At 40.9% G+C, this 17,708-nt stretch overlaps 1 protein-coding gene across 3 annotated transcripts in view; it reads left to right on the top strand.

Annotated features, from left to right (window-relative positions):
• adam19a (ADAM metallopeptidase domain 19a) overlaps window positions 1-17,708 on the top strand; it is a 173,075-nt gene that overhangs the window by 127,749 nt on the left and 27,618 nt on the right. For all 3 annotated transcript variants that reach the window (XM_020594849.1, XM_020594848.1, XM_020594850.1), the window contains 9 exons: window positions 525-708; window positions 4,037-4,102; window positions 4,657-4,725; window positions 5,134-5,300; window positions 8,192-8,276; window positions 11,186-11,328; window positions 11,483-11,660; window positions 15,816-15,905; window positions 16,859-17,054. In XM_020594849.1, coding sequence (XP_020450505.1) covers window positions 525-708; window positions 4,037-4,102; window positions 4,657-4,725; window positions 5,134-5,300; window positions 8,192-8,276; window positions 11,186-11,328; window positions 11,483-11,660; window positions 15,816-15,905; window positions 16,859-17,054 — 1,178 coding nt within the window. The remainder of the gene's footprint in view (window positions 1-524; window positions 709-4,036; window positions 4,103-4,656; window positions 4,726-5,133; window positions 5,301-8,191; window positions 8,277-11,185; window positions 11,329-11,482; window positions 11,661-15,815; window positions 15,906-16,858; window positions 17,055-17,708) is intronic.

Below are 17,708 nucleotides of genomic sequence, written 5' to 3'. Positions count from 1 at the left end.
TTCCAGACGTCTCCATTAATCCAGCAGGTAAAGTCAGCCCGACCTCACTGTGGCTGCTGTCACTGCTAAGTTACAGTCTCTTCGAGTGAACAAGTTTCACACAGACATACCTTTGTTACTACTGTGGGATATACTGTACATTGTGTGTGTTTTTGCCTTTTATAGCTGCTTCATCAGCTGTGAAAGCAGCTGTAGGTGGAGATAAAGCGGGCGACACGTCCACAGGCTGTGAGTTCTGGAGGACCACGATCAGTTTGACCACAAACGCTGTGATTACAATATGATTGTGTTATTTTAAAGAGTGAAATGATTATAAAGTTACATGCGAGATCCCTGTGGATTTCACATACTGGGTGCAGCTGTGAGTAAAATACACTATATAATTGCTGCTGATTACAGGACCAGAGACTTTTTTTCTATCACAAAAACATTTTTTTTAACCCTTGAACTTAACAAGAAAAGCCCATTATTGCTTTTTGCCATCTTCTACATTCTCTCTTTCCTGTCTTTCTTTTTTCACTCAGGGGCCTGATATCCTTGAATTCTAGTGACACCTACTACCTTGAGCCAATCAGTGACATGGATCCTCTCCACCATTCACTGCTGAATGCTGAGGAACTGCCAATTAAAGGAGGAAACTGCGGCCATGGCCATCACACCACAGAGTCCAACCACATCTCTGACCTGCTCAGGCCATTTCATTCAAGGGTGAGTTTCCCAGATACAGATTGGCCAGAGAATAAGACTAGTCTAGAGCATGTTGTTTTCTTGATATACTATAAAATGAAGTAATACTAGGAACAGTCAACCAGAAATACATTTGTTTTCTGTCTTGCCTGGATACAGATGAGAAAATCAATAACAATTTCATTTCTATGTGTCCAAAGACAAATAAGTGTATTTCTCAAAATCTGGGTCTGTTCCCAAAGCATCTGAAAAATGATACCCATTTGAAGTAGACAGCCTTGTACCAACATTTCATCAAAGGATGTGATGTCACTGTGATACAAAGAAAATCCATATTTCTCTCCAGGTGCTAGTTTTTGTGGACCAGGGTTAATTTGATAATTATGTTTCAGTCAATCAAATTATTGATGCATCAGACGCCTGAGCAGAGAGGTCTTCCAGTGCAGTGCACGAGGATTGTAGTTAACATATTCAGGGATGTCACTTTGAAAAACCTTTAATGAAACCTGTCTGACTTGGCCTTAAGGGAGCTGTTAACTCATTGAAGCCTTTCATTAGTCTGGCCTCCAGTGCAGATTTCCCTCTCCTGTAATGGTTTGTTAAAAAATAGTTAATGTAAAAAAGGAACCTACTTGAGATAAGTGAAAATTTATTGAGTGGACCTTATGTAACTTTCAGCAGTAGTGTGGCTATTAAAAGGCAATAACAGGATGATAAATGCTAAAATATAGAAAGTAGAAAGTTGATGTAAAGTGGTGATTTTAATCATTCAATCAAATCAGTTACACAGCGTCTTTCGTAGCTAAAGCTTGCTAGCATTAGCCACCATAGACTACAGGTCAACAGTGCATTTTGTTGCATGCACATTCAATGTTTAATTTGTAAATGAATATGTTATTTGCTTTCAGAAAGTTACAGCGTCTAACTTTAACCAACCAGATAATACTTAGACTTAGAAAAAACCAACAGAATGTTCAGAACCAAACCAGAGCAAAGCCTGCAAGCCAGTTCAGCAAAACAATTAGAGTCACTGATGCACAAAGAATCATACAGTCTCCAGAACATCTAGTATGGCCTTCTACTGCTTTCTTGTGAAGCAGTTTTACGCACTCCTCATCACCACTTTCAGGCAGTTCTTGACAGGTAGTGTCAAGTATGACACCACCAGAAATTGATTTCATATTCATGCATCTGTAACACCATTCCACGTGAGTTGGCTGACTCAAATAGCCATGGTTAGCGCAAATGTTCCCTCCTCAACAGCAGCACAAACATACATACAAAAGATCAATACCCATAGCCCAGTGTTCAATGTGTGGGATCTTCACAGGTCGTCACAGCCTTTCAGTGGGACCATTCAAGCTTTGTGGTGTAAAGAAACCCATGTTCACGTTGACTGCACTGAGAAGGACAAAAATAGAGTAGTTATAATGTATTTACTACCTTTAATGTGATGGACTGAGTCATAATTTTTGTTAGTTTTTTGGTTTTATTACACAGCTAAATAAAATCACCAATCTTGTGAGAACACTGAAAATTGTCTAAGTCATATGCAAACAGATCTCTGGCTGCCAAAATGACTCTCACACTACCTGAAAATGAAGGGAATTATAGCTTTTCAGGTTGGTTTAGGCCATGGCTATAAGTTGATTTATTGTGCCTTGACAGAGAAGAAGTTTGCTGTTTTGCATTTATATATAATAAAAAAAATCAGTTGGTGCCTCTGCCTTCATTTGTCTCCACTGTTGGGACAAACATTCTTTGGTGTTATTGCTTCTCATACTGTGCATATTCCCATAATTATAATGTTCCAATTTACATTCTTAATCACTTTAAACTGTTTTCATCTTTCTCTGCTCCTCATATCCTCAATCCTTCTTAGCAACCCACCTGGGCATCATCCTTTTCCCCTATTCCTTTATCTTCCTCCCTCTTGCACCATACCCCTTGGCTCACCCAATTCCCTCCACAGCCACCCATTAATCTTGGGTTGTTATGCAGAAATGCCAGCCACAGCAGACCCCAGACTGAGTCCCAAGGCTTTTGCCACTGTTTGGCTCAAACATTATGGTGTGTGAATACATTAGTGTGAATATGTGTGTACTAAGCTGCACAGTGCCACAGATCCTCTGCTGATCCACGTTGCTGATGCATAGTCCAGACTGAGCCACTGTAGCAGACCCTTGCATGTAAATCAGTGAGATTTAATTGCAGCAAAGCCTTTCCTTAATGGCTGTAATCAAGTATTAAGGTTGGAAGCATAATGATGGAGGGATATAAAGAGTCAGAAAGCTTTGTAAACACAACAGCATGGATCGCAGGGGGGCTACTCATACATACACATCTTTTTACCCTGCTGACATGAAGAGGTGTTTCTTGTTTTGTTTCGCAATCTTACAATGGCATTTCCCTGTAAGTGTGTTTTTGGCCGTGTGGAAAAGCCTCTGCAGTATGAAGACCACAGGAGACTGAAAAAACATAGTGAATTACTGTATGTTATTGTTATTTATGTGTTTTGTGTCATTTACAGTTTCTGGTCTTATTGTATTTTAATTCAATTTAAATTTCATCAATGGGGAAATGAGTTCCCGAAATGACCGAGGTATCCTACTGGATAATGTCAGAGCGGCTGTCCATCAGCTGAAGCTCAGTATACTGTCAGTTGGGTAGTGCAGCAGGACAATGACTCTAAACATCAAAGTAAATCTACTGCAGAATGACTTCAAACAGAGAAAATCCACCTTTTTGAGTGGCCCAGTCAGAGCCCAGACCTCAACCCAATACACATCCTATGGAATGAGCTCAGAGAGCCGTTCACACCACACATCCTAAAAATATGCCTGAGCTGAAACAGTTGTGTGAGGAAGAATGGTCCTGTAGCTGATCTGATTACAGCTGCCAAAGGACATTCAACCTGTTATTAAATTGAAGGGTTTGCTTACTTTTTTCACCAGCACTGTGAATATTTAATGAACGTTCTATAAAGACAGGAATGATAATTGTGATAATAGCTTAAGCGCATTGTGTTTGTCTAAAGTTGTGACATAGATGAAGATCAGATCACGTTTTATGATCAATTAATGCTGACAACCAGATTCACATATCTTTCCTGCCACTGTATTTATAGATTGTTTCCACCCCAAATAAAAACCTATAAATTCACTTAAAAATGAAGGTTTTGACTAAGTGTCTCACTTGTGTCTGAGGAAAGGCCCAGACTAGCAGGCTTCAAAAACCCAGGCTATATATCATAGGTGGTTTATAGTATACAGTATTGTAGTATAGCAAACCAGTAACAACTGATTCCCCCCAGTAACCATGTACACATCTTTTTTTTTGTCTTTGTCAGGTTAAAAGAAACACCTGGGGTACTACCAAGTACTTGGAGCTGTACATTGTGGCTGACAACACACTGGTAAGCTGACAATAGCTCTCCATCTACTTTATCTATTTTACAGCTAAATATTTTCTACAGTACGTCAACGTAAGCGACGCAATTATCCACTGACATCAGCCCTCAAATAACGAGGACAGAAACAGGGACCACATCTTGAACAATTATCTCATTCCAGCCAATGGAGATACTGAGTGTTCCGAGCTGATATACTGTAGTCATGGCAAGACAAAAGCATGTGAGGACATGGCAGAAAGATTTGTCTGCCTAATGATGGAGGGTAATCAGGTGGATACTAAATTTGGTAAAGCTTCTAAATAGACACTAAGCTGCAACAATGAGCTATGCCAGTATCTACAGCTAATATGCTGTATCCGACTAATAATTGGTATAATTATGATGATGGACTGTGGTAGAATTGGTAAAGCAGGTCTGTTTGGGTTATAGTGTGTTTTCATGGGTCATTAGTTCCTGCTGGGAACTTTAGAAAGAATTGTCTCTACCATTCTATTTATGTTTCTGACCGTGAACCTCGAAGATGCCACTTATACTCCCCCATCTTCCCTGTCCTGCAGTTTAAACGACAGAAGGACTATGAAAAAACCAAGACAAGGATAATGGAAATTGCCAATTACGTGGATAAGGTAAGGCTGATGGACTCTCTCTCTGCTGACTGCAGTTCTCCAGAGAACAAACAGCTCCATTCACCAAGCTAAAAGATAGTAGTACAGACATCCTCTATCATGTTGTCATCTCTTAATCTACTTTAAATTTATTGTCTTTGATTCTAAATACTGTATATGAGTGAATGAAGAGTGTACACAACATGTTCTGTCATATGCCTCATCAGAAGTTAATCAATGGTGTCTCTGAACAGCCCTTTAGTGTCAAGTTTTGTGGTCTAAGTCAAGGTTATGACAAGGCAAACAAAGCAAGAGCTTGACAATGAACATAACCGACCCTAAGCAAGGGTACGGTGGACAAAATGCTAAATAGTTTGTGACAAGATTGTGGATTCTGAGTATGTGCATGACCATTTTTTGTGTGTTCAGTTCTACAGGGCTCTGAACATCCGTGTGCCCCTTATTGGTCTGGAGGTTTGGACCGACAGAGATCAGTGTATTGTCTCAGAGGAGCCGAATACCACCCTCTGGTCCTTCCTACAATGGAGGCAGAAGCTGAAATCCCGCAAGAAACATGACAACGCCCAGCTGCTCACGTGAGCATTAGATACATAGACACATAAACACACAGACACAATGTACACCAGTGATTACAAAGACGTCCACTGCACTCTTGCAGAAGATGCTGACTCTGTTTTCATTTATAGACATGTTACAGAAACAGTCAGCAACATAAAAATGGTCTAGACAGTGGGCTGATTGTCTCCTTAACAGGAGAAACAATGTTCAAAACTAAACACTGTAATTTTATGGAGAAACAATGTTCAAAACTAAACACTATAATTTTATCTCCACCAAGCAGATTATGTTTTTGGTTTTGTGTGTATTTGTTTGTTGGTTAGCAGGATTAAGGACAAAATCATTTTTTTGTTTAAATTCGACATGTGTATGTAGCGTGGCAATGTCTCTGACCTGGATTCTGGATCTGATGGCCATTTAAAATGAACACTGAAAACCCCATTTAACATATATTTTCTGCCATAACTTGGCCTGTAATGAAGACAGAAACCTGAAATGTTCAGATGAGATACACAGTCTAATCTACTGTAGCTATTGTTCCATAAAAGATGATCCAGATCCGAACTGGCTCAAGGATTTTAGAACACATTTTGTGTTGTTCTGGGTCTCATTTTTCACAAGGGACCCATTTGTGTGAGTGAATGTTGTGCCTTGATGGAGGTACATGCACTGGGTGCTCTTGTTATTGACTGCATACAATGTGTTAACTCGCACTACAGGACTCTGCTCACACTGCACATGATTGGGCTTGAAATTTGTCCTGAGTCTAAAATTAGTCATCACTGAATGAACCAAGGCTAAAATCAGGTTGAATCCATGCAGTGTCTGCTCAGCTTTAAGGGTGTTTTTAAGATCAAGATCAAAGATTTTTATTGTCAAATCTTTATATGTGCAGGACATACAGAAAATCGAAATATCATTTCTCTCTCACCTAATATTGGGTGCCATACCGTTAAGGAAACTAAAATAGAATAAAAGTAGAGTAAAAGTAGACTAAAAAGAATAAGAAAACTAAATCAAAGTGATTAGGATAAAACTAAATGGTACAACCTAATGGGCTATGACTCAAACCCTGTACAATCAGTGACAATAGTGCAAATAATAACAAGAAGATTGTCAGATGGTTGTGAGATTGAGATGCACATGGACAGTAGTGCAGATGACAGCAGCAGATACAGTATGATGGTAAAAACAGTCAAGCAGCAGATTTACATGTTATATAATAAGAAGGGGGGATGTACTGGGTTTGTGCAAAACAGCAGAGGTAGTCTTTTTATGTTCTGTGGTGGGTCACGGTCCAGGGGCACAGGGGGGGAGGTAATGGACAGCGTTCAGCATCCTCACAGCCTGGTGGATAAAGCTGCTTGTAAGTCTGGTGGAGTGGGCCTGAAGACTCCGATACCTTCTCCCTGAAGGCAGGAGTCTGAAGTGGGAGTGTGAAGGGTGGGAGGTGTCATCAGCAATTCTGATGGCTCTGTGGGTGTTGAAGATGTCTGTGAGGGAAGGCAGAGGTGCTTGCTGGCTGTTTTCACTATGCATTGCAGGGTCCTTCTGCAGGAGGCAGTACAGCCTCCGTACCACACAGTGATGCAGCCAGTGATGACGCTCTCAATGGCGCCCGGGTAGAAGGAGCACATGATGGGGGGTGGGGCACTGGCTCTCCTCAGTTTGCGGAGAGCTCAGTTTGAGCCTTCTTGGCCAGTGTTGTGATGTTGTTGGTCCAGGAGAGGTCCTCAGACATGTGCACCCCCAGGAACTTGGTACTGCTCACTCTCTCCACTACAGCACCGTCGATGGTCAGTGGGGGATGCTTTAGAGGTTTTCTCCTGAAGTCCACAACGATCTCTTTAGTCTTCCCCACATCGAGGAAGAGGTTGTTGTTCTTATACCACTGTTCCAGTTGGCACACCTCACTCCTGTAGTTGGATTAGAGAGATTTTGAGTCCCAAGTGTCCAGGTTTTTGTATGAGCTGCTGGGGAATTGTTGTGTTGAATGCTGAACTGAAGTCTAGGAACAGCATTCGCACATAAAAGTTCTTTGAATCCAGGTGGGTGAGGGCTGGATGGAGAACAGCAGTAATGGCATCCTCTGTGGACCTGTTTGACCCCTCAAAACATGTTCTTGAGTTTTACGACCTGTTTATGTACAAAATCTAATATATGATATCTAAGCACATCAAAGACTGCTAAAAGTCCTGGAGCCTAATAAGTAATGACTCTTTATTTAGATATTTAAAAAAAAACTGTAGAGAAACTCCTTTCGGCAGTAATTCACTGCAGCCAAACAGAGGATCTCTCTCTGCCCTCCTGATGTTATTTCACAGTGTCTATCAGTTGATAACTCCATATCATCCTACATATACCTTCTAGCCCCTGATGAACCTCTGTGTGACTGCCATGACATACACACTCGCCCCTGAGAGTTAGATAATCTCATATTTAATTTGTGTATAAATCGACAAATGATTAGTTAAACCAGGATTTTATTCAGTGAAAGATCTCTCTTTAGTCAGCTGTAATTGGGCCAAACAACTCAGCATGCTGGCAGTAGCAGCATGGCAGCTTGACTGCCGACGTACACACACACAGACACACTTTTGTACATTCACCCATAAGCAGTAAATTGTTGGCCCTTCTGATACCACAGGGCTTATTTTGTTTAGATTTATCTGACAGGGATTGATTTAGTTTTTGGATGCTAAGTGACAACTGCCAGGAGACCACATAGTCGATTGAGGTTGCACGAATCCCCTTTCCCACATTTCACAGGCTTATCATGTCTGCCACTGTGCATTGCAGGTGCATCTGCAATCAGTGTGCATCCACTGTGGAGCCCGTAAGTGAACAGGGAAGAGATTAAGGTTAAGTGATTTTTCATTCTGTGTGTGTTTGTGTGTATTTGTCATAGCGGTGTGATTTTCAAGGGGACCACTATCGGGATGGCACCACTGGAAGGAATGTGCAGCTTGGAAAACTCTGGAGGCATCAACGTGGTACGTGGGAGAACATTTCTCCTCTTTTCCTATTCATAGATGGACAGACACTTGTTCACTATTCTATGCTAAGTAAACCATCGTCGCCACTGTCATCGAATTGTTCTGACTTTTTGTTGATTTGAATAAGGGGGACTTGCACAGCTGGTGTTTTTTGTTGTGGCTGTTGTGTGTCAGAATGCTAGCATGTACTAATTAGCCATAAACACAAAGTACAACTAAGGCTGCTTTGCTGAGTTTTTGACAATTAAGACTTAATGAATAATGCATTTTTTCCAAACCTAAACTTTGATTGTCAATAATTCAGTCATTCTTTATACTGTATAACAGAGTATTTGTACACTGTGGTATTGCTACTTTTACTTAAGCTAACGATCTCAGTACTTGTTCCACCACTGGCTATTGTACCTAAACCAGGAACATTGTAAATCTAAAGGACTAACTTCATTGGTCATTAGTGTCTCTGTCTCTCCCTGTCAGATCTTCACTCTTTCTCTCTACCCTTTGCTGGCCTTATTACACCACTTGAATACTGTACAGTATGTGTTCAGAATACATTTGCTCAGGTTTTCAGTGCCCGAAACTGTGTGTGACACAGTGAGTTAGGATCATTTGCCTCTTGCAGTACCACTCAACTGTGTCTAATATGGTCCCATTTGATAATTGAGAGTGTTTAATATTCAGATTAATTTTACACCTGCACTCAGTAGATTTTAACTGGTTTCTGGCAAAGAGGCTGAAACAAAAGTAAAAAAAACAATTATCCAAACTGAATTGACTGAATATCCTTACTGAACATCTCTGATGAGCAGTCACCAGCCACATCAACCTGATCAGTGTTTGATTGTTGTGTCTTGTTGCTTTTCTTTCTTTTGTCTCTCCTCTATCCACTCACCCCAACCAGTCGAGGCAGAAGGCCGCCCACCAAGAGCCGGGGTCTGTCGGAGGTTTCTTCCGTTAAAGGGAGTTTTTCCTCCCCACTGTCGCCAAGTGCTTGCTCAAGGGGGATTTGTTGGGTTTTCCTCTATAATAATAATACTGATAACAGTAAGGTCTAGACCTCACTTTGTAAAGTGTCCTGAGAGGACTTTTGTTGTGATTTGGGGCTATACAAATAAAATTTGATTGATTGATTGATTAAATTGAGCCACTGGCGCCACAGTTAGAGTTGGAATACACTATCCATCTGAGTCAGCAGGACTCCTGGTCCTGCTGGAGCTTCTGCACACTGCTGAGGTGCAATGTACTGACTGTCTGTTTCTGGTTTTGTATTTTGGTTGTTACAAAGTATGTCATAATATACTCAAGCATCTCTTGTTAATATGCAGTTGCTCTTTTAGTTGACTGACCAACATTGTGGTTGCCTGCCACTTTAAAATATCAGCTCTCTAGTATTATTCAGGCTGTGTAACTGTCTACTCTTAAGTGTGCAGTAGTTTATTGAATGGACATAGCTGGCGAGATCGATAGCGCTTCCAAGCTTGATTATCTTTTAAGAGGCTGTGAGCTCTCCCATGGGCAGAGTTGGCCTGTAGAATCCAAATACCTTGTGGCTGATTGAGCTGTGGAGTCATGGCTCACCACTGCAGAAGCAGCACACAAACTTTACACACACATTATCTCTGCGGTTTGGCCCTCAGAGCATTAATGTGGAGGATTTCACGGCAGAACATCAGCATTTTCTGACAGTTAGCACATCCCAGTTTTATACAGTATGCATAATTCAGAAGGAGAGCTACAAGTGAATGACAGCTTTCAGTGGATCAAAGAAGAGCTAAAAACATCTGAACACAACTTTGTGTGTTCATGCAGTTTTATGCTTTGAGGGTTTTTTTTCTTTTGGAACTAGAACATTGTAGAATAGTGGTTTCTAACTTCTTCACGAGTTTCATTTCAATTTAACAATCTGTTTTCTTTTTCATGTACTGATTATTTGCATTACCTGACACTTCTGGACCCACTTTAGTTTTTTGGCAGTGTGTTCCACTGTCAAGTAGCCATTTAAAACTTGTCCTAATGTGGAGAGGTGCTGTCGAAGCCTCCTCTGACCCAGACTCATTGAACAGCACTGGCAGCAGTGCAGACATATTAGCTTTTATAAGGTTTGAGTAGGATTGACCTCGCTGACCTGTCAGAGATTTTCAGTTATTTCTACTTGTGCAGTAAGTGCTGTTGCATTCTCATCTCATGTAATTTCATAACGACAAATATCTGAAGATCTCAGCAGAGCGTGGTGGAGTGTAGTAGAGCATAGTGGAGCAGGGAGAGGGTGTGCTAGGGACCTTTTATCATCAGGTAGTTTTTCTTTTTTTGTCAAAAAAATCTTTATTACCAAATATTGCAAATAATGTCAAAATTACAATTATATCTACAGTGCATTCCCATTAGCTTTAGTTGTACTTTGTTTTTAGTGCTAATTAGCAAATGATAGCTTTCTAACATGATAAACTAAGAATATGAAACACATTATGCCTTTGCCAACTGTACAATTCATCATCATGTTAAAATTGTCATTGGGCATATTAGCACGCCAACTTTAGCATGTTGCTCAAAGTGCCACCGGACCTACTGACAACCTCAGAGTTCATGGCACAACTATAACAGCCACAGTCTTTCATTCCCATGAAGCATGATGGTAACACAGTGGTATTTGTGGGTGCCAACCCTAAGATTTCTGTGACGTTTATTTAGATTTTTTTCCACTACAGCCTTCCTAATAGCTTGTGCAAATCCCATTATCCCTGGACTTCCTTATCCGAGGTTTAATGGTTGTAGTTTTGTGACCTTAGGTAATAATCATCAGTCTTTGTCAAACATGATAGAGGGTTAATTAGGCTTTCACATGTAAAAGTCATCCAATATGGTGCTGACATATGTATAAATGAGACCTCCCTCTAATTGCCCCACAGGACCACTCAGACCTGTCCATTGGCGCAGCGGCCACTATGGCCCATGAGATCGGCCACAATTTTGGTATGAGCCACGACCACGATGGCTGCTGTGTAGAGGCCACTGCTGAGCAGGGAGGGTGCGTGATGGCTGCTGCTACCGGGTGAGCCTCAGGCTTCAGCACAAACCTGCTCAGATGCTGTTGCTAACAGCTAAACATACTATATGAATAAGAATTTCATCAGCCCAAAGAAAAAATAACATAAATAACATTTTATTTTGGTCTTCAGAAATTGAATGAAAATGTCTGTGTCCAGGCATCCATTCCCACGAGTCTTCAGTCGCTGCAGCAAACGTGACCTAGACAGCTACTTCCAGAAGGGAGGGGGCATGTGTCTCTACAACATGCCCAACATGGAGGACCTGGTGGGGGGCAAGAAGTGTGGCAATGGCTTTGTGGAGGATGGAGAAGAGTGTGACTGTGGGGAACCGGATGTGAGTATTTTCCTTCTTTAATTTATGTAACACGCTTGCTTGTCTTGGAGTCCATCCAAATTACTATTGTTCTGGCATTTTGCTAGAGAACAAGATAAGGCTGTTTTGCTTTTTTGTCACCTAAGGACATGCAATGTTCAGTTTTCCAGTGGACAGTTGTGTGGATTATCATGCTATCAGTCTCATGTCTGTATGTTATGTGGTCAGTGTGGCTAACCTAGCTTAGCTTAAAGACTGGAAGAATGATCTTCAGGTTTGTTTAATCCATACATGTACACAAACAGAAATGTAAACCTGACAGTTTCTTGTCTTAGAGATGACTTGTTGGAACTGTGTCAGGCAAGGTGAAGACTACTTTTGTGCTGAAAAAGGTGGACAATAAAGTTGTTTGAATTGAATTTGAGTTGAACTATGGCTGCTTCTCATGTCTCCTATATGACCGTCTGTTCCTCAGTTATCAATCCTTGCTCCACTCAGAGGTCATTCTGGATGAGTGAGGATCAAGGGCATCCCAAGGCTCTTATGTTTGCTCTCAGGAGTGAGGAGGCTGCCAGAAGGAGACCAAGCTTTGCAGAAGACTTTTATGACTTGACCGTCCCTTTATCAGAAATTAGCTGGTGATTTGATGCTTCCGATGAAGGATCGGAGAAAGCACGTTTCATGTCCCAAAAAACATGTTTCCTTGATTCCTCTTTTCTCATATTTTCTCCTTGCATCTTTCCCCTACATCTTGTGTGGGTGGGACTAAGACACAAGGAAAGACATAAGTGAGGGACATGTGGACCCATATAAGAGACTTAGGATGCAGCATCAGTCTTGAAGTACAACAGTTTACCCATCTACCCAGCCTCTGTTCACCATTTCACTCTATAACACAGGCTGCTGCCTGATCTAGTTGATGATCAGAGGTTTTAGTTTGGTCTCTGTATAAACATGGCGGTATCAAAACTGGCAACCTCACTGTGATGCCAAAACTCTCTAAAATATAGGTATGGGACTGACATCAGTCTTCTCATCTCAATAGGTGACTACGTGTATTTCATAAAACTATTGTCCTGTTCAGAAGGTACTATGTGTATATTTTAATGGACAGATGTACTAAACTCTAGGGATGTTAACGATATTTGTAATTTCATGACAATGCTCAATACCATTGTGGTTCTGTGACCGTATCTACCAGGATATTACATGTGCTTATTTTGTGAGTATAACTGCGTTCAGGTTGCAGAATTTGAAACTGATATACTGTAGCGGATTCTCCATTGTTAACTTTTACAAGTGCTGTGTGGCAGCATTTTAGCATTTCCAGTTTCATGAAATGACACGAGTGGGAAGGAAACTGACAAACAATTTGCTTTAACAGAGATGGGCCAACAAAGTGGATGCAGAAATGCAAAACCAACCACTTAGCAGCCACCCTTAAAGTCTTTTCTCTTGAAAAAATAAACCATGATGTTTGATAAACACCTTTAGTCAAGCAGAAAAGCCACTTTTATGTAGCTTCTCCTAGTATATTTTGGCATCTTCTTCTCCTCCTTCTGGTGCGCCAAGCAGCAATTTGCTCACTACTTCCCTTGTGGTCGGGGGGAGATACACATTTCAACTGGTTCAGGGTTGAGAACCCAACCACCTGTCAGCATAGCCACCAAAATTAAATCTGCCTAGGAGGTACTTGACAGTTATTAGACATTTGATTTGAATGAGGAAAAGCTCTTTCAAAAGGAAAAACAAATGACAATACTTGGAGCAACAGACGTGTAATGGGTGTTATTTTTACTGAGTAGAGAAAAGCATGTTCTTCTGTCTATTATATATAGATGTCACTGAGGGAAAATGCAGCTGCTTCTACTTCACTGCGACCTTATCATGAATGCACTCTGCATCTCATCTGTGCAACACAGCTGAAAGATTGCTGAAAGTTTTCTCAAATCGGGATGAAGTGTTAGCGCTCCATAAACCCAGAGGTTAAGTAAGCCTTCTTTGGTTCAAGCAGCAGAACAAATTGAAAACAGAGGAAGCAAATTGGTAGCTGACAGCAGCGGTGCCTGTTATGACTCCCGCTCTGAGCGGAGCTGACAATCAAGCTCAGACTGCTGACAAGCCACCTGTTCTTAGCACTGCAAATGAGATGAGCTACAGAGTGCTCACACCTTGTGATTTCCCCTAGATGAATGATACACACGACAAACATATGGGTTTACAGTCCCAGATTGTAAACTCAACGGAACCCTGTTTTTCTTTGAAGAAGTCAGAATCCTTTCAAAACATCATTCACCACCAACATTTTTTGAGTAAATCTTAAAAGGCAAACTGTTTTATTTTGAAAATCAAATAACTCAACATGAAAGTGGGTTTGTGGAACCCTTTAAGTATTAGGATTCAAACATATCATGCTGACTCAGTCTTGTCGTTCAGAAGAACAACACACTACAAACAAGAAAGCCCTTTTGTTGTGTTCACCCATAATCCCTTCACCAATCTTTCCTGCCAATATAATTGTCTTTTTTTCTCTTGTTTGATTCCCACATTTGTTTGGAGCATAACCATGGCTCTACTGAGGGCACCATAATAACAGGAGATGTCTTTGTGAGATGTTGTCTACTTTTTTCTCCCTGTAAATATGTGTTCACATTGTGACATACCAGTTTTCTGCCACCTTAGAGCTGCTAGTCAGACGTGTACAGGGTATGATGATGACTGGGTGTGCAAGTGCTTTTGATGGGTGCCGCTTTCTATAAAGTTTTTTCCAATGGAGAATTTGTCCTCTAATCTTATGGATGGTAGGTGCTGAAGGGCATCTAGACCAATTCATTATTAACAAAGTATTAATATGATGATTGAGTTCAGTTGTTTTGTCCAAAGGGTGTGCTACCAAATATTATGTTGAAGGTGCAAATAATTCTATTCAGTCCATTTTTGGACCTGACAGAATAGTGGTTCTTTATCCACCATTCGAACAATCCTTCGTTACAATCTGCCATCTATTTTTCTCTTTCAACCACGTCCAGGGAGATTAGCTACAGGGCCATGGGCTGTAAACCTCTTGACAATGTTGTCACAGTGGACACAGGAGCAGCAAGATCTCTGGAAATGGACTCATAGCCTTGAGACAGGCTTTTCCACTATTCTCAAATCCTCAGACAGTTCTTTGCTCTTCTTTCTTTCCTCCATGTTCAGTGTGGTCCACATGACACAAAGGTTGAGTCAACTTTTCTCCATTTTAACTGGTTGCAAGTGTGATTTCTATGTTGTCAGAACCTGTTGGTTGCTACTGGTGAGCTTCATTAGAAATTTAAGGAGCATCACATGCTTGAAATACAACTATTTCTGATGATTTTGAAAAGGTGTCAATTCTGTGCAGTCTGTGGAGTTCTGTGTGGAATGGATCAGATTTGGCTTTTTTCAGCTTTTATGTGTCGTCCCAATGTAAACAAAAGGAATAAACATGAAAATACCAAAGAATTTGTGATTTCAACAGTTTTCTGGGAGAAGCAGTGTGTTATCTGACAGAAATGCAGGGGTGCCAATATTTCTGGCCATGATTGTAGGTGCTAACTTGATGTCTCTGACACTGAATTAGTGACCAAACTATTAAAACTGCTGACTTTATTTAATGGCTTACTATTTTTTAATTGCTACATTTATAGCTTATTAGAAAGTGAAACACTCTTGACTTTTTCTTAATGCTTGTTAATGACTTCATTAACAACTGAAAATGCAGAGAAGCTTATACAAACTGGCAATCCAAAGGCTTATTAGTTAGTCAGTGAATCTGAATCTAAATCAGCTTTATTGGCCAGGTGTGTTGGACACACGAGGAATTTGACTCTGGTACCTCAGCTCTCAATATGTATGTACATATCCTAATGTACAGCAATAGCAAAGGGCAAGTAAACAATATAAGGCTGAGAGAACAGAAAGTAAAGAAGTAATGTGCAAACAAACAAAGGAATGTGCCTTAGGAAACAGGTTAGAAATAGGAAGAAAAATAGAGACCTGTACACACACATGTATATACATAAACTTATAAACCTTTTGGTATTAGTACTGTTTGATGTTGGACTACTGATGAACTGGGATTGTGACTGTGGATGTGTACATTCAGGCGCTAGCATTGAGTTGATATAATGAGCTTGTGTGTGTGACTGTTTACAGGAGTGCACCAACGACTGCTGCAATGCTAATAACTGCACTTTGAAGGAGCAGGCTCAGTGTGCCCATGGAGTGTGCTGCGAGGGCTGCAAAGTAAGAAACGCAACAGACACACGTACAGGCAGAGTGGCATAAGAGGGAGCTCACCTCATTTGCAGTAATATCTGAGTATCATTAGTTTGCTGTCAGTCATCATGTCAGCAGCAAGCTGCATCCTCGGTGTGTGTCAGCCCCCATCACAGCAGGGCTCATCATCTTCACACCACAGCAACACTTTTCATCTCTGTTCTCATCTCCTTTTCCAAATGCAAATCCTGACATCCCATTGTAATCCACAGAGGTGTGAACCTAAATTCTGCTGGGCTTTAACCTGACAGAAAACAAAATACTGAAGGTGGCAATAACTTGTGCACTGCCTGCAGAAGAGGAGCTATAGCTTTTCTCAGTGTGCTTCTGTTATTCTGCTTCCAATGTTGTATATCTTTCAGCTTAAAAATTTCCTTTTACTTTACATGTTGTATAGGGCATGAAATTCTATACACTTAATATTTAATGCAGTTCTGCAATGTTTGAACAATGTTTCTAATAACCACCAGCCCAACTCACATAATTTAATACAACGGGTTGTGGTAGTAAAAAAATCTAGTGCTTCTGTCTTGCTTTTGTCATATATTTCTATGTACACTAAGTGTTAAAATGATCTGGTTGTTATTTTTCTCTGCCCAGCTATGAACGTGGACATGAGAACATTTTCCAGATAAAAATGAACAAATGTACCCTTACTGATCCTCTTTCTTCACACTCTCTCTGCATTAGTATAGCATAGGCATGGCATTGTGACTTTATTCCCACCAGTACTCGCATCACGGAACACCTCCTGCCCCCAGGCTTTTTGTAATGCTGTTAGTTTGTGATAAGTTAGTAGATGCCATTTGGTCCATCTACCTAAAAGGTATCACCACATTAGGGGTGATCTTCATGTTGTTTTGGGTGTCCTGTGCTCTCCCCTCCCTTCTATCTCACTGCTTATTTCTTGTCTTTTCCAGTTGAAGCAGGCAGGAACCATGTGCCGTGGGCCGGCGGGGCCGTGTGACCTGCCAGAGTATTGCAATGGGGCCTCTCCTTACTGTCCTGCCAATGTCTACCTGTTGGACGGCTCCTCCTGTCAGTATGAGTTGGCCTACTGCTACAACGGCATGTGCCTCACCCACGAACAGCAGTGCCTGCAGCTCTGGGGCTACGGTAATGAAAAGTCTGTTAGGCCCAATACCAACCATATACTTAACCACCTCGCCCAATATTCCAGCAGTAGACAGGCCCTTAAGCCAGTGTGAAGACTTACAACACTAGTGGAGCTTTGTAGAACAGAACAATCAATAAATGTGACATGTTGAGTTGTAATGTGCATCAGCTTATTTTATTGTTCTGCATTTTAATTTTTATTGACTAAAAACAGAGCTTTGTAGGTGTCTCATGTTATGAGAATTAGTGTTCATTTTGTCAGGTATTGTAAGAACAATCTTAATTTTAACCCTGAGATCACCCTGCATAATGACAATAAAGATTCTTGTTTTGAGATGCTGATAATACAGTACATAACATTGCACCATTGGTTTTTTTCACTTTGATGGCTTAATAAAAGTTAAAAACTAACTCAAAATGAGTAAATATCTTATAGAGAATGTGAGGGTACGTCACGCCGTGTTGAATGTTGGGACAAGGGCGCCATTTGGGGAGATGCGCGCTGTATTTACCCGCGTACATTCTTGTTTTGTTTGCCTAAAACGTTGCTTAAATCATTTAGATGTTACTTTACCTGTGGTAATTCAGAATGGATAACCTTAGCTAACTTATAGGGGACACGCTGGAGGGACTATGTCTCTCGGCTGGCCCTGG

Source organism: Monopterus albus, unplaced genomic scaffold (genome assembly GCF_001952655.1).
Source record: "Monopterus albus unplaced genomic scaffold, M_albus_1.0 scaffold25.1, whole genome shotgun sequence".
In the NCBI taxonomy this organism is placed as follows: Eukaryota; Metazoa; Chordata; class Actinopteri; order Synbranchiformes; family Synbranchidae; genus Monopterus; species Monopterus albus.
The sequence above is the reverse complement of the archived record's forward strand: the minus strand, read 5'-3'. Positions and strand labels throughout refer to the sequence as shown.